The following is a 25,051-nucleotide window of genomic DNA, read 5'->3' on the forward strand; positions in this document are numbered from 1 at the left end:
AGTATCATGATGCTAATCATATAAATCAGGTTCACACTATGCGAAGGAAGTACTTCTCTCACCCAACTTAACAAGTTGTTTGGCATCTTAAATACCACTCAAAGGTATGTGCAAAATACACAGAAATATTTACTGTTTCAGACTTATTAGTTTCTGGAAATGAAGGGGTGTTAGTTACAGCTTCATTTTTTCAGATGATTGGTTCTCAGATTTCAGAAAAGTGCCCCCCCCTCCCTCAGGGCATTTCTGAAAAGTGCCCTCCCACAGCTATCCTGTAACCCTTACCTGTGAAGGACCGCTGTGTATGTGGGTCTTTCCTGCAGGCCCCTGATTAGGTTACTAATTAGAAGCTGAAGAGTCCTCACTCCTGGGTTTGAACAGCTGACCTACAGGTTACACACCAGCCCTTTGTCGATATGACTGCCCACCCCTGCTATATACGTAGATCCACACTTGAAATATGTAACTTTCTTGCTTAATACTCTTGTCCTTTGAGAGTATAAATCATGTCATTGGAAAAATTCCATAATACAGTTTTGTCCATTGGAGTATATCGAATCATAATACTTACACCCTTTTTCGGTCCTAATATAAGCGTGTGTTTTTATATCCTTTCAATGCATCTTATTCAACAGCCATTTCAGCACAGAAGCACAGAAGTTTGTGTCTTGGAAACATACAAACACAAAGGAACAATGTGGTTCCTCACTGAGAACCGGGGAAGTTCAGTAATGTGGTTCTTTGCAAAGAAATAAAGCCCAAAACCAGCAATAAATAGATACAGAAACACTTACTGAAGACTGATTAAAGGAAACAGAACAGGACAGAATTTGTATAGGGAAGAAAACTGGTACAGTAACAGATGTTCACAGTAAACCATGGCAAAACTCAAAAAAGTGATGATGAAGACTATGGCGCCCTCTGGTGATCCACCAAGAAAGCTACAGCCAAACTGCTCACACTTCATTACAGGGGTGGCCAGTCTTATCCGCAAAGGGCCGGTGCATGTGCAGGTTTCTGGGATAAACTTTATGTCAGCTGTTCAAACCCAGGTGTGACGATACTTCAGCCAATCAGTTACCCAGCAGAACAATGGTGTCCCCAGAAAGGTCACCTTCCTAGGTGTCAAAGAAGGCCTGAAACTCCGAGCTGCTATTTGCTGCATATCACCCTCAGAACCAGCATCTTCCCGGGGGGGGGGGGTATGAGTTTGTGGGATGGCAGGTTCTACATCCTTTCTTACACAAGGTGGTGCACAGGTGTCAAGTCTCAAGGTTTCCAGATCATTTTGCTATGTCACGTAAATCTCAGGGGTGCCAAAATTCACCATGGGGGAGCTCCTGCTTGCAAAATTTTATTGTGGGGGCTAGAGGGGGTCCAAAATACATCAGTAATGAAAATGCTAGCAGCTTCTTTATTTGTTTTACCCAAAGTGATTCACAGGTATCAAGTCTCACGCAGATCTCATGGGTTGTCTTGCATCTGAATGCATTGTAGGGGAGCTTCCACATGGCAAAATATATTTTGGGGGCAATTTGACAAATGTGTGCTGGGCCTGTTTGGGCAAAAGTACAGGGTTGAGTTTTAATTTCAGTCTAGCCCTGAGAATGAAACATCAAAGATTTATTTGCGAAATGCGGTTTGCCCCATTTCTGAGAAATGCACTTTTGTACATGGGCACATTCACTTATACCCAGGAAGCCCACATGACAAATATTTTCCATCAATCAACAGCACAGTTACCCATGCAAATGGTGAATTAAAGAAACTGAATTGTTTGACAGTTGCCTGTGTTTAGCATGAGAACCAATAATATGAAGGCTGGAATGGCGATGGGCGCAACTGAAAATGCTAAATTCCATCCAGGAGCTTCAAGGAACCTCACCTGTATCAAGAGGCTTACAGTAAAAATTAAGTTTGAATCATGAGAACCAAGATTAATGCTTAACTAAGCCATTCTTGCGGAATTTTACAAATTTAAGAAAAAGGTTGTGTACAGAGTACACATGTGTTTAAATGTTACGAGACTTAAAATATCACTGAAATAAGCCATCCCTGAAATGCTGAAAAATAATAAAACAAATAAAATAAAACAATTGTTATAATATAATTGTTATTATATACTCACCTATGTAAATTACAGAATATAATCATATTGTAATATCGAGCAGACGAGGCATCAGTGCAGTGAATAAAGACAAGGTGGTTTAGTTCTAAGAGAAAAGAACACTCTTCCTTACAAGGACAAACACGGAAACATCCACCGATGACACTCAACGCTGAAACGCATAGATGTTGGACAATGCACACAAAGGTCGGGCAATGAATAAAACTGAAACATACATGTAAATGAGTGTGAAAATTTGTCTCGAACTGAAAATCTCACGCCAGTCAGTTGGCCAAAGTCGGTGGCACTGTATATAATATAAAAGTTGCGTTGACAAAATTCTGCACTACCAGAATAAGTTTACTAAGCTGCAAAGTTAAATGGGTGGGAGTACTTAAGATATTACCCTGACAGATTTTGAGAACCAATCGTCTGAAAAAATGCAACCGAAAGTAAAACCCTCTTATTTTACAAACCAATGATTGTGAAAGAATAGATATTTAAGCAACTGTGTACTTTACACATCTACACATACCTTTTCTCTGGTATTAGCAATGCCTCACAATTGGATTAAGGACCTGAAAACGGTACTTTTTACTAAGTATGGACACTTGACTTTTATTATTAGCCTCGTGATACTGGAGAGGTTACTCGAGGAAGAGTTTTTGTGTCCCTGCAATGGAAAGGATTTGAATGTAGCATTAACATGTTTAATCTTTATCGTTCCAGCCTTCATATTACTCATACTCACACTTAAAACAAGCAAAGGAGATCTTGGTTGTACAATTCAAAGCTTTTATCTTCCATTTGCGTGGACGATCGTGTTGTTATATGACGGAAGATATGTGTCTTGTGCATGTACGGACTGGGAAGGACCCTATGTCTTCATGGACAAAAGTTATCAGAAATGGTGTGAACCACGTCCAGAAGATGGATATAATTCCACGGAACTGATGACTAAGACTCGGAACTATTTAGCATATTCTCAGGTAAGAGCTACACATAAACATACACATACAGGTAAATTACTGTAGAAAGTATCCTGTCATTAAACATGACATGCTGGTTTGGCACCTGCGAGGATCAGGAGCGCACAGCCCTGCAGAGAATCTGAGCGCTGCTCCGGTCAGCTCTGTCCTCCCTGCAGGACACCCGCACCATCGAAAATGTCAAGGGCTCAGCGCATTTCAATATCTGCCTCTTTAGCCTCCACGAGCTTATAGCTACAACGGAGAGGTGCTTCTACCCTCGGGCCGTGATGCTGCTCCATACGGCCATGCCCAGTGAGGCTTTATTAATCGCTTCGTGTCGTGCAGCTCTTCGCCTCCGCAGCCACGCGTTTAAAAATGTAAACTAGTGGCCAAAATTGCAGAGACGCAATTTTTATCGATTGCAGAACCTTTTCAACAGTTGCACCAGTTACCTATTTAATTGTCCAATATATGATACTTGTAAAATTCTTTGATCATTTATAAACATTACCGCCAATACTCGTGTAGTAATTTAATTATATAATAATTATTATTATTGTTGTTGTTATTATTGTTGTTGTTATTATTATTATGTACTGACTCACCACAAATTCGACTTAAAGACATATTTAGTGAACGAATCTTGTCCGTAACTGGGGGCTGCCTGGGTGAGACACGGCTTGTCATGTATTAACTCCATCATGACTCTCACTGCACCATTTGCCCAGCATGTACCATGTATGTTAGATTATACTTTAAGTGAATACTGTGCACATATACAGACTATTCTTTGGCATCATACAAAGACTCTACTATTTCAGGCCACTGTCAACCATCAGTAAACATTCCCTGTTGGTGTATTTTTAATTTTTTTGTGCCTCAGATCGCATCCTTAGGCTGTCTTTGTGTCGTGTTGCTGGCACTATTAATCTGCAAGATATGGCAGTATCTGAAGGTCAGCCCAACCCTGCTGATGTCAACTCAACATGATACCCCTGATTGTGAGCAGCCCTGAGTCCCTGGATTTTAAATACATCAAAAGGTGTCACTCTGCAGCTGGGAATCAGAACTTTGCGATACCGACATTAACCACAATTTTATTAATATTCTGACCCAGCTAAGCATTGCCTGTCTTCTTTTTTGCATTCCAGTTGCTGTGTATTATGTATGAACTTGGTACTCTGCTAAATTGATAAATGTAATATAAATGTTCTATTTTAACTAGATGATGCTCATTTAGATTGTTTTGTACAGCATGATTTGTTAATGAGCAGTATGCAAACAGTATGTTATTTGTGTATGTCATGTTCTGTAGGCATTGTGTGGTCTGGTAATTTTTATATCCATTCAACATGCCAGAAGACAAGTTTTCATTTGACATGTTACTTTGATTTTGTTGCATTTATAATTATTACACAGTTGTGTTTCTAAATTTTATAATGCAAAAAACATTAAGTTTGTTTCCTTTTAATTGTTACATCTATGCATTCATGTATGTTTAATGTCCCTGAAATACTGCAGAACAGTTGACAAAAACAGTGCTAAATGTCAGGGTTAGCACCCCTCAGACTCTGCCCTTCGTGTCTCCTTCCTGTTTGGCCAGCAGGTGTCGCTGGCCATCCTGTCCTCTTCCCTGTCTCTTGCCCTTCAGCCCCAGTGTGCCTAAGTCCCTAATGTGTTTCCCTGTTACCTGGACTGCTGTATAGCTCAGCAGGCTGAGTATGTGGCTCAGACTATCATCCCTTCTTGGAAAATGCAGGTGACTCATTGTGAAGTACAGAGATCGCTTGTTGACAGCGATTGCTGCAGAAGGTGGTGCCACGAAATATTAAATTAAGGGCACCATTGTTTTTGTCCATTCCATTTGCATTTGATTAATTATATAAAATATTCAGCTGAATGAATAATTAAAAGCAAAGTCTGATTTGTGTTAAATATGGATTAAACAATAAAGAATGCCATAAACTGTCAGTTTCAAGTTATTTCCGAGATAATGTGTTTGAGGAAGGGTACCAACAAATTTGTCCTTGTCTGTATAATTATTAGTTTATATCTGGAATATGACTTCGAAATTATTAAACATTAGAACAATTAGACATTACATAACTGACTTTGAAGACTGCATAAATATCGGCCGTGGGAAAACATTTTCCTATGGCAGATCACTTATGATAATGTTACAGATTATGTTAAAATTATGTTACAAATATTTTTCAAACTTTGCAGACACATTGTTTGGGTGACATTTTGGAAGTGATCAGATTTTGAGGCAGATTGACGTAGAAAAGGGCGTACACAGTTCACAGAGGCAGCATCACCTGAAGTGACGATGGCCTAAGTGCTTACAGGTGCTTCCAGCTTTAGAGCCAGAAGAGACTGGGGAGGCAGGAGGGCCCTTGGGCACCAAGGAGCCAACCAACCCCCAGGAGGGAGCTTGTGGTAGTAGGGGATTCAATTATTAGAGGTGTAGATAGTTATGTGTGTACCCGTGATAGAGGGTCCCGTACGGTGTCTTGCCTGCCTGGTGCCCAGGTAGGGGACCTTCCGAATCGTGTGGACAGGCTTTTGGCCCCCAGCTGGGGTGGATCCAGAGGTCGTGGTGCATGTTGGCACCAACGACATAGGAAAGGGCAGGAGGGCTGTTCTGCAGGATAAGTTTATAGAAGTCGCGGATAAGCTTAGAAGCAGAACATCCACGGTGGTATTCTCTGGAAAACTTCCCGTGCCACGTGCAAGTCAGGCTAAGTTAGCTGAGATAATGAGATTAAATGCGTGGCTAAAAGGATGGTGTAGGAAAGAGGGGTTTAGGTTTATGGGGCATTGGAGGACCTTCTGGAACAGGTGGGACCTGTTCAAGCCGGATGGGTTGCATTTGAACCAGAGGGGAACCAGTGCGTTGGGGAGGCGTATTTATAGAGTAGTTGAGGAATGTTTAAACTAGGGACCGAGGGGGGGGGGGAGCAGGGAGGTTAGTTATGAATATAGGCGGGGAGAGACGGAAAGCCCCAATTAAAGTGGGCCCTGTAAAAGGCCTACCCTTTGTATCTAAATGCTAGGAGTATTAGGAACAAAATTCATGATTTAGAGGCTTTCATTTCATCAGACACTTATGACATTATAGGAATAACTGAAACACGGATGAGTGACGATGATGGTGTAGAATACAATATGGATGGTTATACGTTGTTCCGTAGAGACCGGATAGACAGGAAGGGAGGTGGTGTTGCAGTATACGTAAAAGAAAACTTGCAGGCAGGGGAGCTCACTGATAAAAATAAAAGTACAGAAGCTGTATGGATAAAACTAGATGCTAAAAACTCAAATGGCCTAATTGTCAATGTTTGCTATAGATCACCTAATGTAGCTGCAGAGGAAAGCAGAATGTTATATGATATCGGGATTTTGAGTAATAAAAATGATGTAGTGGTTATGGATGATTTTAATTTACCTGAGATGCAGTGGGACACAGTCTCTGGCTCTTCCGTAAATGAACTTGAGATGGTGGAATTAGAACAGGATTGTTTTTTTACTCAGTTTGTTAATACTTCTACCAGGGGAGAAGCCATTCTTGATCTTGTTTTCTCTAATAACCAGGATAGGATTGGACAATTAGAGGTTTTAGAACCATTGGACGGTAGTGATCATAACGTGGTTAAATTTCAGGTTAATTTTAGTGTCCGAAGAGCAAAGTCCAAAACAAAAGTATACAATGTTAGGAAGGCTAACTTTAATGGTATGAGACTGAAACTAGAAACTGTAACCTTGATGGAGTTAAATAGCAAAATGGTTGAAGAGGCATGGGGATTTTATTAGAAGCACATTGTTGCAAGTTGCAAGACTTCATACCTGTTTCCAGCAAAACTAAATCTAGGAAACTGCAACCAAGGTGGTTTACTAAGGAAATTAAGAATAAAGTCAGGAGGAAAAGGGCTCTCTTCCACAAATGGAAAATAACTAATGATTTCAAAATAAAACAATATCTTATTGTTTCTTATGAAAAGGCAAATGGGAACCGGAAGTAGAGATGATGTGGAGCAGACTTTCTGTGGGCTTCCTGCTGCTGCACAGAGGAGTTTCTGTGTTGCCTTAATGCTTTTGGTCAACAGGTTTTATCTGAAAACTCCCCGGACGGATTTATCTATTGAAAATATTCTCCAAAGCAACTTACATCACAACAAAGGTTTACTGTTTACGTGTGCTCCCTGGCATGCAAACTCACAGCATTTGCACTGCCAGTCCAAGTCTCTACTTGTTGAGCTACAGTAGCTGGAATATCCCAGGTTTCACTGCCAAGGTACATAACATTGTCTTGTTTAGGCCATAACCTTGATTTTAGTAGGATGATAATCTATGGACCTTACATGCCTGACAGATTTACCTGACAAAGATAATAAATGCCCCCATCCCAAAGCACAAATCCCAGCAAATACACTGCAGGTTCCTTCAAGAAGAATATGCACTTTGGTAGATGTATGTGGCCATCTGTCTGAGGTTTGTGTTAGGAGTCACTGTTGAAGTAACACATGTGTAACAATACAATGACCAGTCTGGGGAGCTCAGGATGAGGAGGCACTATATACACCACAGATGAGGAGCAAACGAGGGGCACCTGGGATCATCCACACGAGGACTGAAACAAGAAGAAGGGTTAAACGAGGAACAGGTGTGGCTCGTTAGCACCACACCACAGAGAACACAGGGCAAGAAGGCATGCCAGGCGTGAGAAATGTCGCACCACATCTGCATTCCCGCTTGTCCGGCATAAGTATAAATAATGTAAATCCTGGAATGACAGCGACTGCAACTAAAAATATAATATTCCAGGGAGGATGGCAGGGACACACAAAATCTGTCTCCAGTAAACGCTCCAGTATCATGATGCTAATCATATAAATCAGGTTCACACTATGCGAAGGAAGTACTTCTCTCACCCAAATTAACAAGTTGTTTGGCATCTTAAATACCACTCAAAGGTATGTGCAAAATACACAGAAATATTTACTGTTTCAGACTTATTAGTTTCTGAAAATGAAGGGGTGTTAGTTACAGCTTCATTTTTTCAGATGATTGGTTCTCAGATTTCAGAAAAGTGCCCCCCCCTCCCTCAGGGCATTTCTGAAAAGTGCCCTCCCACAGCTATCCTGTAACCCTTACCTGTGAAGGACCGCTGTGTATGTGGGTCTTTCCTGCAGGCCCCTGATTAGATTACTAATTAGAGGCTGAAGAGTCCTCACTCCTGGGTTTGAACAGCTGACCTACAGGTTACACACCAGCCCTTTGTCGATATGGCTGCCCAGCCCTGCTATATACGTAGATCCACACTTGAAATATGTAACTTTCTTGCTTAATACTCTTGTCCTTTGAGAGTATAAATCATGTCATTGGAAAAATTCCATAATACAGGTTTGTCCATTGGAGTATATCGATTCATAATACTTACACCCTTTTTCTGTCTTAATATAAGCGCGTGTTTTTATATCCTTTCAATGCATCTTATTCAACAGCCATTTCAGCACAGAAGCACAGAAGTTTGTGTCTTGGAAACATACAAACACAAAGGAACAATGTGGTTCCTCACTGAGAACCGGGGAAGTTCAGTAATGTGGTTCTTTGCAAAGAAATAAAACCCAAAACCAGCAATAAATAGATACAGAAACACTTACTGAAGACTGATCACAGTAAGCCATGGCAAAACTCAAAAAAGTGATGATGAAGACTATGGTGCCCTCTGGTGATCCACCAAGAAAGCTACAGCCAAACTGCTCACACTTCATTACAGGGGTGGCCAGTCTTATCCGCAAAGGGCCGGTGCGTGTGCAGGTTTCTGGGATAACCTTTAGGTCAGCTGTTCAAACCCAGGTGTGACGATACTTCAGCCAATCAGTTACCCAGCAGAACAATGGGGTCCCCAGAAGGGTCACCTTCCTAGGTGTCAAAGAAGGCCTGATAATCCGAGCTGCTATTTGCTGCATATCACCCTCAGAACCAGCATCTTCCCAAGGGGGGGGATGAGTTTGTGGGATGGCAGGTTCTACATCCTTTTTTACACAAGGTGGTGCACAGGTGTCAAGTCTCAAGGTTTCCAGATCATTTTGCCATGTCACGTAAATCTCAGGGGTGCCAAAATTCACCATGGGGGAGCTCCTGCTCGCAAAATTTTATTGTGGTGGCTAGAGGGGGTCCAAAATACATCACTAATGAAAATGCAAGCAGCTTCTTTATTTGTTTTACCCAAAGTGATTCACAGGTATCAAGTCTCATGCAGATCTCATGGGTTGTCTTGCATCTAAATGCATTGTAGGGGAACTTCCACTTGGCAAAATATATTTTGGGGGCTATTTGACAAATGTGTGCTGGGCCTGTTTGGGCAAAAGGACAAGGTTGAGTTTTAATTTCAGTCTAGCCCTGAGAATGAAACATCAAAGATTTATTTGCAAAATGCGGTTTGCCCCATTTCTGAGAAATGCACTTTTGTACATGGGCACATTCACTTATACCCAGTAAGCTCACATGACAAATATTTTCCATCAATCAACAGCACAGTTGCCCATGCAAATGGTGAATTGAAGAAACTGAATTGTTTGACGACAGTTGCCTGTGTTTAGCATGAGAACCAATAATATGAAGGCTGGAATGGCGATGGGTGCAACTGAAAATGCTAAATTCCATCCAGGAGCTTCAAGGAACCTCTCCTGTATCAAGAGGCTTACAGTAAAAATTAAGTTTGAATCATGAGAACCAAGATTAATGCTTAACTAAGCCATTCTTGTGGAATTTAAAAATTCTGAGAAAAAGGTTGTGTGCAGAGTACACATGTGTTTAAATGTTACGGGACTTAAAATACCACTGAAATAAGCCATCCCTGAAATGCTGAAAAATAACAAAACAATAAAACAAAACAATTGTTATGAGCAGCTCAAAGCCACTGGGACTGAAGTACATGAAAAGGTTTCCTTTCTAATTGAGAATCAATACTTTGAGTTACTAACATTTACTGACATTTTTGTTTATTCTGAAGCAGCTTGTGCTCATATTTGCTTTCCAGTTTGCTGGGTACTGTAGCTGAATGTGGTACATGCTAAAAAATAAATGTAATGTAAATGTCATACATTAACCGGGTCATCTTCATATACATTTTCAGTACAGCATGATTCCTCGTGTCAAGCAGCATGCATGTCTGTGGTTTATGCCACATCCTGTAGACCCCTTGGGGGTCTAGGGCTTACAGTATCTGTCTATTCAACATGCCAGAAGACAAATAAGAAGAAATTAATCAGTTCAGATTGTGAAATTCATATTGATTTTACATATATATCTTATGTACTGTGCGTAGACTTTATTATTATCTCAGCAGCCCCTATAATAGCTGGGAGAAATTCAAGCTAAATATCCCTCTGTCCATGGGTAGGATATTGGTGTGTGAGCTGATCCTCCGACAGCCATGAATTAGCTTTGTAACATGCCTAAACCTTTGGCCAGTATGTATGTATACTGTATGTATGTGAGTATTGACAACCAGAAACAAATTCCCTATACATGTGAACATACTGGACCAAATTAACCTGATTCTCATTCTCTGGTCTTCCTTCAGACCCCATAGTCCTTTGACAATACGTGCTTGTCAGGGTTGGTGCCCGTCTGGCTCTGTTCCATGTGTTATTTCCAGTTTGGCCAGCACCCCCTGCTGGCCATCCCATTTAGTGTTCTTCTCCTGCATTTCCAAGCCCCGTGGGCTGTTGTGTAGCTCAGTGATGCATGATGCCGATGATGCATGAAGTTGTACTCATTTGCAAAGTCTGGAAAGATATCAGTTGGGGACCGTTACTAGAGACAACCTCCTCAAGGATGCTGTGACGAGCAAAATCCCATGAAATAATGTATAAGCAGGCATGTTTTCTTTTCCTACTGAAACAAGTCAATACCTACTGTACGTCTCTGGCCAGTTGCACAAACAGTGGTGTTACAGTCTGAGAATGCAGCTGAGAAGTTTATCTTCACATGTGCCACATCAATCAGAGGATAAACAATGTGAGAAGATAAGTGGCAGCTTCCTTGTCAAACTGTTTCCCTATATAAATTCTACCCTAGTCTCTGCTCAATCTTTGCGCAATCTAGAGTCTTTGTGTGATTATCTTCAGCAAGTATCTTTCTGTATCTCCTTCAGTAAAGTTTATCTGTTTCATATTCCCAGACCTGCTCTGGTCTTGGGGCTTGCATTTCTCAAGTCCGTCCAATGGTGGTTAGTTACTTTCTTGGCCTTGTTTCCAACCCTAACTAAGGATCTCAACATTACCTTTGTTCAATACTAAGAAGACAAGCTGATTGATTTATTCTGTAATATCCCTTCTTGGCACATTCTTGGACGTGACACAGCAGTAGCTGCAGTGTGTAGTTCTGGTTATATGACTATATTATATGACATAGCTGTATTATGCATCCCTAATAAACAAGTGTATTAAACTTTAAAGTTTAATATCTTAGGTCAGGGACTATGTTTACATGCCAGGTAAGTGAGGCAGGGCACATTTTCAAAAATATGTCTGATCAGGTGCAGGGACACAAAATGTCTGCCCCAGTAACCACTCCAGTATCGAGATGCTGATGGTACAAATGGAGTCTGGTGAGAACCACGTTCATCTCTCAGCTCCGTAAGCTATTCTTGTGGCATCTTCTAAAATACCACACAAAAAGGATGAGGGCAGAAGTGCGAAGTACATTTGTGCTTAAATATCTATTCTTTTAAACTCATTGGTTTCTGAAAATGAAATTGCGTTTTTTTTTTCTTCAGATAATTGGTTCTCAGGAAAAATCAGGAAGGAATGCTGTTGGTGATGGTCTTGGAGGATTTTACCCAGCCAGACAGAGAGTTGGATAGCGAAAGGGTCAGGAAAATATTTTAGCCAAAATGTTCACCCCTGTAAGCCATCTTCATCTGAAGGTCTTCATCTTCATCACAATGACTAAAAAACAGCCTGACTTTAAGTGCAGGTCTTACCTGAGAATACATGTAATATTTCTGAGTGCGAAGCATCTTTTCTGTACCATCATTTGTACCATGTAGTTTGCACCACTTCTGAGGTGTATACGTTCCCAGTCAGTTAATGAAGTCACCCATGACCAGAGGAGTGTGACTGCAAGGGCACGCTTCAACCACCAAGTGAAGTTGCATGTAAAATGTCTCCCTCTATGAGACATCATTCACCGCAGTAGGAGCATACACTGAGACAACAGACAATACACCCAAGGAGTGCCTCAGTCTCAGTCTCATGGTACGCTTTTTGAAAGGAGTAATATCAGACACCATCGGGAGGAGCTGATCCGTTTGGCCACTTCCCGGTCTGCATACCTCAGTGACCGCCGCAGAAATGTGGAGTTTGCGAAGATGCCCCGACAGCAGAGGAAGATGGTCATCTTGAAGAGAAAAGACATTCCATGTGCCTACTGGGATGGGTCACCTCAAACTGGGACCCAAGTGCTGCCATGCAACGGGCGACACCTCAGCACCACACCAGCCCCGACCCACAACAGGCCTGACCCTGTTAGCTCTCCGACGGTTTCCAGGGATGAGCCTCTACAACATGAGAAAATGGTTTCATTGTGTTCGTAGTACCAAACCGTAGGACGTTTCAGTAGGATTCAATAGTACTTTCGATTCATCACTGTGGTGTATACATTTTTATTGTATTAATAAATGACACTTTTTGAACGTATTTAATATGTCCACTCTCACTGATTCTCACTAACTCATTGCATGGCTTTAGTAGTTTTAAGGAGATGCACGGTTGGTATACATATTCAAGGGAGCGCAAAGATGGGTGGTGTGTGTGATCATATGTGGTGGGCCGGTCTGGGCTAAAATGCTTGGGTCGATTTTTTCTTTCGTCCCAGTCCTTCCATGGTACATATGTATTAATGGCTAAAAAGTCAAAGTATATAACTCTCATTCTCAGTTTTGAAAAGAAAACTTAAGGCTTTGATGGCTGGTAGTGGTTCTGGGAGTCCAGAGTTCTATATACCTCTCAATTGGCTGTCTTATTACATGTGATTTTTGCTGCACTTCTGCCGTGGCGGATCTGCAAATGCATGTGGAGGTTTTGAAGGCTTGGTACAAACATCAATACACTCGCAAATCTCATTATGCATATGAATCTCATTACGCACACAGATTCTGAATACACATTTACAGATTCCTGTACAGATTAGCTAATCCCACTACTAATTTACAAATTACACATTTACAAATCTGATTACGCACACGGACTGAGATACAGTCACACAGCTCACCATACACATTTTCAAATAATTTTGCAATAATAGCCCCAATATGAATGAATTTATGGGGTTCTAAATGTGTTTCTCTTCAGTTTTACAAGTAAAAAAAAACAGTATATGCATATTGCTGAAGAAAAACTGTTGTTGGACATTGCCACGGTAGAAGTAAAGCCAGTGCAAATGAAGAATTGGCTTCCTTCATTCTTCTTGTGATGTTAGCTATCTGTCTAGTCTTGTAAGGTGCTACAAAAGTGTGAGGACAGAACAGGAGAGGTGATTTTGTGTTTAGATGATCTTGAAGATTCAATTTCATACAACAGCATGCTTTGAATGAATTTTAGACATTCATGAAAAAAGTACACATGTAGTACACACTGAAAACGTGAATGTGAAAATATCAGAGAAAAGTAAAGTTTTGCTAGATAAAAATACAATTTAAAGCAAGTTAAATCATATAAGTGAGTGAAGAGAGAATATGAAAGACCATTATATCATACATGACTCTCTGGCCTTGATGAGACAGGTTGATTCCACACAGCGTTTAATTCTGCAGAATTTCAGGGATATTAAACCTTACAAAAAGCAAACGCAATGCTTAAAAGGCAACTTTCATATTTTGTACATATTACTCGCTAACATCAATCATGTTGCACTAAAAATCTGAATCACGTATTTGCCACATACAAACAAATAAGACAAAAGGAAATGCTAAGCTGCATCCGAGTTAGCAAAAAATGTGGGTCATTATGCTTGGGTTGTATTGGTTGATAATTGTGGTCTGTACTTCTCATTCAGTGAGTTTATGATGTTAACAATGGTTTCTTCCACCTTTTGTTTATCTGTGAGAGAAGTGATTTCACTGGTGTCGGGCTGGGTGTTGTCTTTGCAGCACTTTCGTGTCTTCCAGATAGATGCTCCCACCAAGATGATAATAAGAGTGACAAAGGCTAAGGTCTGAGTTACAAAAAAGAAAACATCAACATGAAATTCTTACTGATGGTTCACAACAGCATGACATACTAGACAGACTAATAATGCCAGAGAATAGTGCTTACATGCAAGGAACTACATGCATTACAACCTACAAGGTACCAACATTTAAGTGCAGTTCTTACCTGAGAAATATTGTAATACTTTTTAATGAGAAGCCTCTTTTCTTCATTTGATGTTATATTTGTATCATGTGGTTTGCACCACTTTTGCAGAGTATCAGTGTCCATAGGGACATATTCTCCTTCCCAGTCAGTACATACGCATGAAAAATATTTTCCATCAAACAGCAGCAAAGATATCCAAGCCAATGCTGGGAAAATGGTTTTCAGTACACGAAAACAGGTGCACGGACGCTTTTTTGCAAAGAGAAAGCAAAACAAAAAGCCTGGAATGACAAAGAATAACATAGACAAAAGTATATTCCATGTTTGAATGCAGGGACACAAAAAATCTGCTTCCAGTAACTTCTCCAATGTAAAGAGGCTAACAGTGAAAATTATTTTGAATTTATTATGAGAAACAGACCAACTGTGTGCCATTGTAAATACTACACAAAATATTGCGCGCAGATGTGTTTAAATATCTATTCTTTCAGTTTCATTGGTTTATCAAAATGAAACTGCATTTTGATTGGTTCGGATCTCGAGGAAGATAATGCTTTTTTTTTTTTTATTATGCCCTCTCATACTTACCTGAGAAAATATGAAACGGTGGAAAAAAAAAACATTTTTCATACTGTGATGCAAATTATGCAAACGTTACATTATGCAATTTTGTCCTGGGGAGTGCACAAGTTTGTACTGCTTACATACTTTTTTGTCTGTGCATGTGCTTGTGTGTGTGAATGTATATTTCCAAGTTGAATTGTTTCATAAACTGTTTGCATAAAATTTAACTGAGGGAAGGGGCAACTTCATATGCTCTGTTGTGTTGTGTTTGTTTTTCTGCATAATGTTATAAAATGCAGTTGTGTTTTATTACAGAAGTGGTTGTTGAGCAGGCTGCACTGACAGGATGCACGAAGGAGCTATGATGTGTCTTATTGAGAAAGGAGGAAGTTCAGCAAAAGTAAAAAAAATAGACACAAGACCGTCTGCTGTGTGACTTGTGAGAATGAGCCGAGAAGAGAAATCACATCATTTATCAATCAGCCTGTCTTCTTATCTCTGAACCATGGACGTCGCCACCATTAAGTCTGAGAGGGACGTGTCCCCCTCACATTTCATCATTATTCATTTGGACCCCCCCCCCCCCACATTTAACATAAAATATTAGTTTTATGCCAGTGTGTCTCCTCCACATTCAAAATGCTTCTGATGTCCCTGCTCTGAACTGATGTTATACTGAGATCCTTAACTATGAAAGAGAAGAAACCCATAATGGAGAGAGTTTCAATAATGAACTATCACTGGAAGGACTACGGCAATATAGACTCAATAGCGGAGCAGGACTGACTCTCGGGAATGATGAAACCGATAAACTTTAAATCTTAGGGGCTTTGACTGAAGGGTAATCTCACAAAACACTTACTCAATTCAAGACTACAACTACATCAATTAGGGTAGAATTTATATAGGGAGGAAAACAGGTTGAATCTCTAACAAACACGGGTTTAGTCAAGAAGCCAACAAAACTCAAAGCTTATCAGAAAAGAGAGCTGCAGCTAAAATTCCCTCAAACTGGCAAGGCACAATTGAAGATTACCTGCTTTTTGAGAATGTAAACTTGCCACAGAGAGGTGTCAATAAGTAACTGCTGCAGAACTAATGAGTTAATGGTACATATGCCTGTCATGTATGTATTGCCTTAATTAATTCATCTTATAACTACTCATTTTGACCAGGGCTGAAGGAATGCAAAGTCACAGGAGCATAGAGCAAATGGCCAGGATACACCCGGAAGGGTAAAAATGCATTATTGACCCACCATCACTTTATTATGTTTCTGCAGTAGATGCAATAAGCACTACTGCCCTGAAACGCCCCTGTAGCCCACCTCAACAGGCTCAGAGCAGGCCTTCCACCCATGCCTTCTACTTTCCTGTACCAGTTTGAGGTATTTAGCCTTCTTGCAATCATGAGCCTACTCCATCTTATCTACTCGGTCTTCCCAGGGGACAGTAATATTCCCAGGGAACATTAACCCTTTGCTTAGAGCAGTCCGACGTTAAGATCAAATCTTGCATGAGTGTCATTCTTGCAATGTGTTCCATAAACTTCAGCTGCCTCTATAGATCAACCCTTCAGCTGCTAGTCACAAGGTTTTTCTCCTGCCCTAACGAAGGCGATGTTATGCATTGATGGGAGTAGATGTTTGCCCTGTTGGGTTACCCTGGGCTTGTTTTGGAAGAATGGGCCAAAATCACACCTGAGCAATGCATGCAGCTAGTTTCTCCATACAGGAGGCGTCTTGAAGCTGTTATTACCAACAAAGGCTTTTGTAAGTATTAAATAAATTTAAGTAAGTGTGTTTAATACTTTCTCCCTATTTATAAATAGTATAAATACTCGTGAAAATAATGTCCATGATGTGTAATTCTGTCAGTGAATGTAAGCGTGTCACGTTATTGTGACGTGTCGAATGTGTAGTGTTTCCCTGCTTTGATGTGTTTCTAATCCTTGTGTTAGATGTGTGTACTGATGGCTTCCCTTATCTGTGCCCCTACTAACATTCTCTGGCAGTTGCACATAATAAAGCGATTGTCTCTTAATAGCGCTTTTGCGTGTTTTCTGAGCATGTCTTACTATGCTGACATCGAGACATTGGTGTCATAAGCCGGATGCCAGGTCTCCGAAGAAATCAACGGCCTCATCCACAAGCTACGGGAAAGGCTTCCCAGACAGTGGTGGGGTGGGGCAGCGGCAAACCAGAGGGAAACCACGGGAATCGAGCACTAACAAGCGTAACGGGTCTAGTGCACCCTGTCTGCAGCGGCTTTCCATATCTTTGTCTAGACACTGACATCGGAGCGGCTGCTCCAGTGTGGAAGCAAACATTAACGTACCTGCAGCCGCACTCCTCCTTGGCAAACAGCAAATGGATCAACGTAGAACAAGGGAGAACGCAGGTTTAATTCATCACAACCCATCACACATGCAGAGAAGGAACTGAAACAAAACTCAAAGCGGTGATGAGGAAGGACTGTGTCTCCGTCTGGTGGCCAAACAAGAAAGCTGCAGCCAAACCTCTCACACTATACTATGTTCTCATTTATTCACACTTTCGTCTAAAGCGACATACATGAGAGGATCGGGCAGCAGATTCAGCCAGTGTCCCTAGAGCTATTTGGGTTAAGGCTCAAGGGTCCAGCAGTGACATCACTCTGCCAGCCCCAGGATCTGAATCTGAGACTTTACAATTGCAGACGCAGAGTCTAAACCCAGAGAGCCACACATCCCCCCCCCCCCACAAGTCTCCCATTAATAAGGCACAAGGAAGACTATCTTCTTCAATGAATGATGTACCCAATTCACAGAAGCATCAGCTGATTGAAGGAACACAGGACTTCATGAGACATATGACTGTCATGTTTTCATAGCCTTAGTTTATCCAACCTTTTACAAGTACAGACCTTTCCCAAGCAGCCTAGGGCAGAAGGCCGAAATACTCCCTGGTTGAGATGCCTGCAGTATCTGTTGTGATATGTTACAGGGCTAAAGTAATACGTAATAACAGAAAGTGATGATATTGCGCCCCCTAGTGTATACAGAATAAACAAGACGTTGTACAGCATTCCTCTGCGTTCATCATTGACCCAATAACACTTATCTATCACAGGGTACATACATACACATGACGGGCAATCCATTAATTTCACTTAAGCATGAAATGCTCTGATGCCGAAACTATAATTTCAAAACTCTTATCAGTCAAAAAAGAGGTCCATCCATTTTGACAGTTCCTCCAATCTCCATGCATCCTGGCCTGCCCGCTGCCCATTAGGGGTGCTGAGCTTCCCTGGAAATGACATTTTGAAGCCTGTCCAATAAACGTCTAGCTTTGCTGCACTGAAAACAGTAGATGCAAGTCTTGCAGAGTTGCCAGGTCTGCGGTTTTCCCGCCCAATCGGGATATTTTGTAAATACAGTTGCAGGTAAATATTAGGTCACGGGTTGCGGGTCTTTGGGCTAGACACCGAAAGTCAGAAACGCGCACAAGGAAAGTAGGGTTGCCAATTTTCACCCAGATATCCTGTAAAGTGTGGATTAGGCAATGGACTATGTGGGATGAGGCACCCCAGTTGATTTTTAGATTATGCATTTATATACATCTTTATTAATAATTGCACTGTTTCCATTCAACACCAGTTATTGAATGTGAAGTTCATCATTTGCTTAAAAAAATAAATATTAATTAAAATTTGCCCGTAATCTGGAAGACCAAAAAGCAGAACCTATATCTTGTTACAGCAGAGATTATCTCTTTCACTATGATTGTTAAATCTTGTTACTATCGTAGTGAAAGGGCTTGAAACGCAGAACTGTCTGGTGTGCATCTCTGCCTGTGGACATCAAGCCTGTTTGTTACATCAGGAAATATACTGACTTCTTCTCTTCGATTGGTCCAAGCACTGTTTGAGATATGTGACCCTGAAAGCTGGCCTGCTCCACAGCAGGTTAGTTGGTGAAGCATCTTGTAAGAAGAGAACCGGTGCCGTGATTTCGAAAAACCTCCGTTACTGCTAGTTATCCTTATAGTTATGTCAAAGTGCCATATGAAAATAGCTAAGCAGACTGGCACAGAATGTTGCCGTTTGCAGCTGGACTGGCTACTACAATAAATCAGGAAGCACTATAAGAAATCTGTAAATCTGGCGTCTTTGGGTCTTTGTCATGAGTGTCTGCAGGGCACAGGACAGTAGAGAACATGTGGATCTTTAAGGATCAGCCACAGTGCCTGCTTGCTGGTCCCCTCACCATCACTCACGCCTATCAGCCTCAGACTGACTTCCTCCTCTTCCCAAAGACATTGTTGATCAGTTTTGCCATGGACTTGGACCCACTGTAGCGGCGCCGGTCGGCCCGGCGTTTCAGGTATTCCATCACACTGCGGATAAGCTTGGCGAAGAGGTTCGAGATCTCCTGGTGGTCTTCAGCTGCAGAGACCTCCTGGAAGAAGCACTTGTTCTCCTGGGCCAGGGAGAGGCCCTCCTCCTTGCTCACCTGCCGGGCATGGCACAGATCCTGCTTGTTCCCCACCAGGCAAACAGGCACCTCCATCTCACTGAAACAGGCGAGAGCAGGTGAACCCCGAGTCGGGGGATTTCCCTCATTCATTGAACATCACTGCTGCAGTGACCCATTACTTCTGCCAGAGATGTGTACAAAGAGGCTTTCTCAGAATCAGAAACTTTATTGTCATTATATAAGGGTACAACGAAAATTGTGAGCATTCCCTTGCAGTGCAAAAATAAAAGAATATTACAAGCAAAGGTGTGAGTGATGTTGAGGGGACCAGCAAGCAGGCACTGTGACTGATCCTTAAAGATCCACATTGGTGTATGAGTTTGCTAGGAGTATCATAATGCCCAGTTGGTGCTGTGGTCATTTTCTTGCCCGAATTGGGTGATTTTTGTGTTCCCAGCAGCAGTGTGTACACATCCCGGCAGAAGCCTGCTTTTATTAGACACTTCCTGGAGTTGTAGGGGTCACAGGGCCGCGGGGGTGTGGCTTACCATTTGCAGTTCTCGGCACGAGCCTCTTTGATCTGACAAAGTGCGCTATGGGCATTGAGGAAGGACAGGCGGTCACTAATGTCGTACACCACGATGAAGCCGTCGGCCCACTCCACCGGTTCCTCCGTGATGCACCTGCTCTGCACGGCCTAAGCAGAGAGGAGGGGGGAGCAACAATAGGTAATAACACTGTCCTATCTGACTGAGTGGAACCTAACCCCCCCCCCCCTCAAATGGGACACTTTCTGCCCTTCATGATGGCAAAATAACCTGCCACACTCAAAACAAGCTCCGTTCACCCACATTTTTAGACATTTGCAGTAGAACTGCTATTACTGTATATTCTCCTACATCTCAGCAAATAAGGACAAGGATTTGCTTTCTGGTAATGTCTTATGGCAAAAAAAGACTGGGAATTCCCTGGAATCTGAGTAAGTTAAGCAATACTCCTCAGTCTTCAAAAGAGTGAGCAATAGGTCACCAGGATTCAGTGTAATCTCATAAAACCCACCCAATCAAACACCTATTTTCCATATGGATTTCTGCAGGCGCTAGCTGGAAAGGTCATGTGACAGTTTACCGCCACCCCCCTGGCACCATGAGATGGAGACCCAGCTGTACAGAACCGTTCTAGCATCCTACAGCACCCTACAAACATGCACCATTTAATAAGTATCAGATTCGAGAGACCACTTATGTCATATTAACAAAGATGATGTATGAGCATGTACTTCAGAACACGGATCAAAAACTTCCAGATTCAATTGTCGGCCATCGATGGAGAACCTTTTATGGTATAAGGAACCTGCAAGAGAAATGTAAACAAAACACGTCAGAGGTGAGGTTTAATGGGGAACACGTACTGGAGTTAATTTATTTGATGGATGAAAGTCAACAGGTGTTTATGAGCACTGCACCAAAGTGGAGAATGCCAGTTCGCACATAAGGTTGTAATATAGAGCCCCTGATTACCGCAAGCCCCAAAAATCCATGGTATGACTGTTCTGTTGGAGCAAATTACCGTCTTTGAGGAAATCAGCCACAAGCGGAGTAATTTGAAATTATGCACGGTTCTGGACAATGTAACATCTGGGTTGTATCCCTTCGCCTTTCCTAACAAGGAGGCGTAAACAGCAGGCCGACTGTTTGCAGTCTCAGAAAGTCACATGGCATTGCCACCATTTTAGCCCCTTGTGGAATCCCAGTGAGGAGGAGACTCTGTCAGTGCTAAGTGTAAGATTGTGAGGGAGGTCTGGTGCCTGATTTATTGCTGCCTATAGAAGGGAGTCGAGAAGGGTGTGAGTGTGTGTGAGGTCATGCTAGGAAACGGCGCCACTCACTGGCATTAGAGGCGTACTCGCCGATGAACCGCTTGGTCAGGAACCTCACAAGGATGGCTGGCAAGAACCGGAATCACAACTAGCGTTATTTCACCAAGTACAGTATGTGCAAGGAATTTGTTTTGCACATATCAATACACATACAGCGTTAACTCTCAGATGGTCGCTAAGGTGTGACTGTCGTATGAGATCGTTTATTTTCTGTGCTTTTGTGTCTTTCAGACTCTCCTTGCCCTCATATGTAAGCTTGCTGCTTCCACTGTATACAATATCCAGCACGGGCCAGGTCTCAGGTTTCATTACACTGAAGAGCCCCCCACCCCAAGCTCTTCCGTTCCATATGCCTGCCACCGCTCCCCCCCCCCTTGCCTTGGGTCCCCCTGCAGCTGGTGAACTCCAGCTTCAATCTTGGCAGGGCAGACCAGAGTCCGTCGCTATCTCATCCACCTTGCTCCAGTGCTTCACTTTTCATTCCTCCTGAGAGAAGCTTCCACCTCCATGTAATAACAAACATAGCCCTGCGGACTGGATTTACCAGGCAGAGCTAAAATGCTATATGTAATGCTAATTTCCTATTTATTTCCTCTCACTTTCCTCTCACAAACCCACTGTCCCAACTCACTTGTTAAGGCAAGGAGATGGTCCTCAGTCCGCACAGTGGATACATCATCATATGAGTATAATTCTAATAGCTTTCTCCCTCATCCCAGTGTTAATAAATACTGGTGTTAGTTAGGCAGGTATTTTATTTACTATAAATACTTGCTTAACGTCAAACATACCTTCCCCACACTCACCAGCCCGACCGACGCAAAGAAGCAAACGAAAGCAGAAGAGCTACAACCCCCAGCATGTCCTCTTCCCGCCCTGCCCTCACCTGATTTCCCGGCTCCCTCGCTGCCCAGCAGGGCCAGCTTGATGTCATTCATGTCTGCCGCTGCTCCGACACACTGCGGGCTGTAGAGAGACAGAGTCTGCACTGCCCTCGAGAACCTCTCAGCTGCTGGAGCAGCGGAAAAGAAAAACACACCCGCTGCCTTTTTTCTCCCCTCCCACTGCACGAGAGCGGATCCGAGGGCTACCCAGAGGTCACCTCCTCTGCGAACGCCACCCACTTTCCTGCCTCTGTCTGCTATAAGGCTCTGCCTCACGGAGTGTAGTGGCTGTAGTGTGACTAAAGGAGAAGTAGCAGGCTTTGGGTTCATTTTAAAATGTTTACATGATCCCTTCTCCAAAGATGTGTCCTTTCAACTAATCGTCTTGTTTTGCTCCTGAAAGAAAGCAAATACACAATGATAACTGTTGTCAGACAATTAATTAATGGTTTTATTGTTAAAAAAAACTTTCATTTTATGTTTTTAACTGAAATGTGTTTGAATGAAAACAATTACTTGTGCTATAAATAAACTTGCCTTGACTTATCTAAGTACTTCATAAAATTAGATAAGAGAAATGAATCTGATACAGATCTGTGAGGGGAATGAGTGGAACACCACTGTTTATATCAAAAGTGGCCATTATGGATATGTGGTGATGCCTTATGGCCTTGCTATTGTACCTTTGGAGCTTCAGGCATTCATCAATGAGCTTCTGCGTGAGTACCTTCAGAGGTACTCTCTAATTCTCTGTATTGACCTATTCATTTGGTAATGAAAGCCATTTCACCAAAGCTTCTAGTCTCTTTATCAAGTTAGAGAAATGTGAATTTTGTGTGTTAATGGAAACCAAATTCATTGGATATGTAAGAAATATGCAGGGGATTAACTGAATTATAAAGAAGTGGCTTCTGTCTGGGGTTATGTCAACCAGTTTTGTCTGGAACCAAAATGTCGCTCCTGTTTGTGGTCGTCTTGTTGAAACACATTTCAGGGGTGTTTCCTCTTTGACTTACGGCAACATAATCTCTTCAAGTATTTTGAACTATGCAAACTGATCCATGATCTCTGGTATGCGATAAATGGGCCCAACACTGTTGCTTAAAAAACAACCTGATACCATGATTTTTGTGCCACCTTGTGCCACAGTCTTCACAGAGTACTGTGGCTTAAATTCAGTAGCCGGGGGGGAAACCTGATGTACTGTGGATGGCCACTAAGACCAAAAAGAACTATTTTACTCTCATCAGTCAGAACAGAATGTTATGCCATTCCACTGTCGACCAATCGGCGTGTCATTTGTAAATTTTAACCAATCCTGCACATGCCCGTTTTTCAGCAATGATGCTTTGCAAGAGCTTCTTGCTGATAGCTTAGCTTCGATCTAACGTCTTCTGACTGTAACGGTACTTACGGGTGATTTTAGATCATCTTTGATCTTTCTGGAGGTCATGACTGCTTGAATCTTTGCCAGTCTTACTGATCCACAGTAGTTACCCGTTTTTTTCCCCCACATGTTCTGGGTTTATGTTGCCATTTCAAAACATTTCACATCATTTTAGCTGAGCCTCCTATAGTTTGCTGCACTTCCTTATATGTTTCCCCCTCTCCAATCAACTTTTTAATCAAATTATGTTGTCCCTCCAAAAGAAATAGATTTTATACTTTTTCCCTTTAGATTTTATAGATTTTCACTTTGCCCCTTTCAACATGCCCCGCAGCGTGCGTGTCGTGACAGCTGGCTCTGTTGTCTTTCCCTTACATTACTACATCTTCATGTAAATTGTCAGGCAGAAATATCACTGCTACTAATATCAGAGGTTCATCGGGTTACTGCTGTTGTGCTGCTAAGTTTCTGAACACAAGTAGTTTTACACCAACGTGAAAATCATTTGAACATCATTTCCTTTTATTGCCTTAATACAACCAGTGTCTTGGTTTTCAGTGAGACCTAAACTGCTTATGTAGATAGAAGGGTATTTTAATGAGCAAGTTAAACTCTTTTTTTTTCTTTTCAGATTTAATCTTTTTTGGAATTTAAGAAATTAGGACATGAAAGAAATCATACACTCAGAGTGCAAATATCTAAGGGAATAATAAATATCAGTCTGATTAATCTCTTTAAGTCGGTACGATGGCACCAGTTAATGTGACCTAATTCCCATCCAGCCCTTCTTTTGGCGTTTAAGATCACAGTTCATCAGAAGTGCACCTTGGAGCACACTGCAGCCTGGAGCACACTGCAGTGCACCTTGGAGCGCACTGCAACCTGGAGCACACTGCAGTGCACCTTGGAGCACACTGCAGCCTGGAGCACACTGCAGTGCACCTTGGAGCGCACTGCAGCCTGGCTGCACACAGATGGGAGTTTCCGTCAGAAGTTATGGGGAAGGAAGTCGATGAATTGGACCTGACGCAGTTACGTCTATGCTACTGAACTCTTAAGTGAAATTTAATACGTTTCACATTTAGTTTTACACTTTTGTTTAGAGGACAGCTGCACCTTGCATTTCAGGACAAATGTCCAGTATTGAGGTATAATCTTAAACCAGGGTATGTCAGATAATGGCTCCGGAGGACAGTTTCCAGACTTGGAAAGTCAAATGGGCCAGGATTCCACAAAACAAATGAGACAAAGTATTGCCTGAATTCTTTGTGGTGCTGGAAACATTCTTTATATTCGCGGGCCACTGTCACAATTACTTAGACCACGTCATGTCCCCATTCTGATCTGAACATTAACTGGAGCTCCTGACCCATGTCTGCATGATATCAGGTATGGAGCTGCTGCCACATGATTGGCCGGTTAGATATTTGCA

The 25,051-nt window shown here is 42.0% G+C and overlaps 1 protein-coding gene and 2 long non-coding RNA genes across 3 annotated transcripts; 1 reads left to right on the forward strand and 2 right to left on the reverse strand.

The window, feature by feature from the left end:
• Positions 1-2,627: 2,627 nt before the first annotated feature.
• On the forward strand, positions 2,628-5,046 carry LOC125706616 (uncharacterized). The gene is made up of 2 exons (XR_007382030.1): positions 2,628-3,096; positions 3,962-5,046. It is a non-coding gene; the product is annotated as an uncharacterized LOC125706616 (long non-coding RNA).
• An 8,828-nt stretch (positions 5,047-13,874) lies between these two features.
• Positions 13,875-14,884, reverse strand: LOC125706238 (uncharacterized). The gene is made up of 2 exons (XR_007381948.1): positions 14,466-14,884; positions 13,875-14,304 (listed from the first exon to the last, which is right to left on the reverse strand). It is a non-coding gene; the product is annotated as an uncharacterized LOC125706238 (long non-coding RNA).
• A 2,020-nt stretch (positions 14,885-16,904) lies between these two features.
• On the reverse strand, positions 16,905-22,391 carry LOC125706851 (ras-related and estrogen-regulated growth inhibitor-like protein). Its single transcript, XM_048973694.1, has 5 exons — positions 22,235-22,391; positions 21,358-21,414; positions 20,749-20,822; positions 20,018-20,166; positions 16,905-19,566 (listed from the first exon to the last, which is right to left on the reverse strand). Exons 1-5 carry the CDS (start codon positions 22,284-22,286, stop codon positions 19,281-19,283), a joined length of 618 nt encoding a protein of 205 aa, XP_048829651.1. The 5' UTR covers positions 22,287-22,391; the 3' UTR covers positions 16,905-19,280.
• Positions 22,392-25,051: the final 2,660 nt, after the last annotated feature.

This window comes from Brienomyrus brachyistius, chromosome 13, assembly GCF_023856365.1.
Source record: "Brienomyrus brachyistius isolate T26 chromosome 13, BBRACH_0.4, whole genome shotgun sequence".
NCBI classification, from domain to species: domain Eukaryota; kingdom Metazoa; phylum Chordata; class Actinopteri; order Osteoglossiformes; family Mormyridae; genus Brienomyrus; species Brienomyrus brachyistius.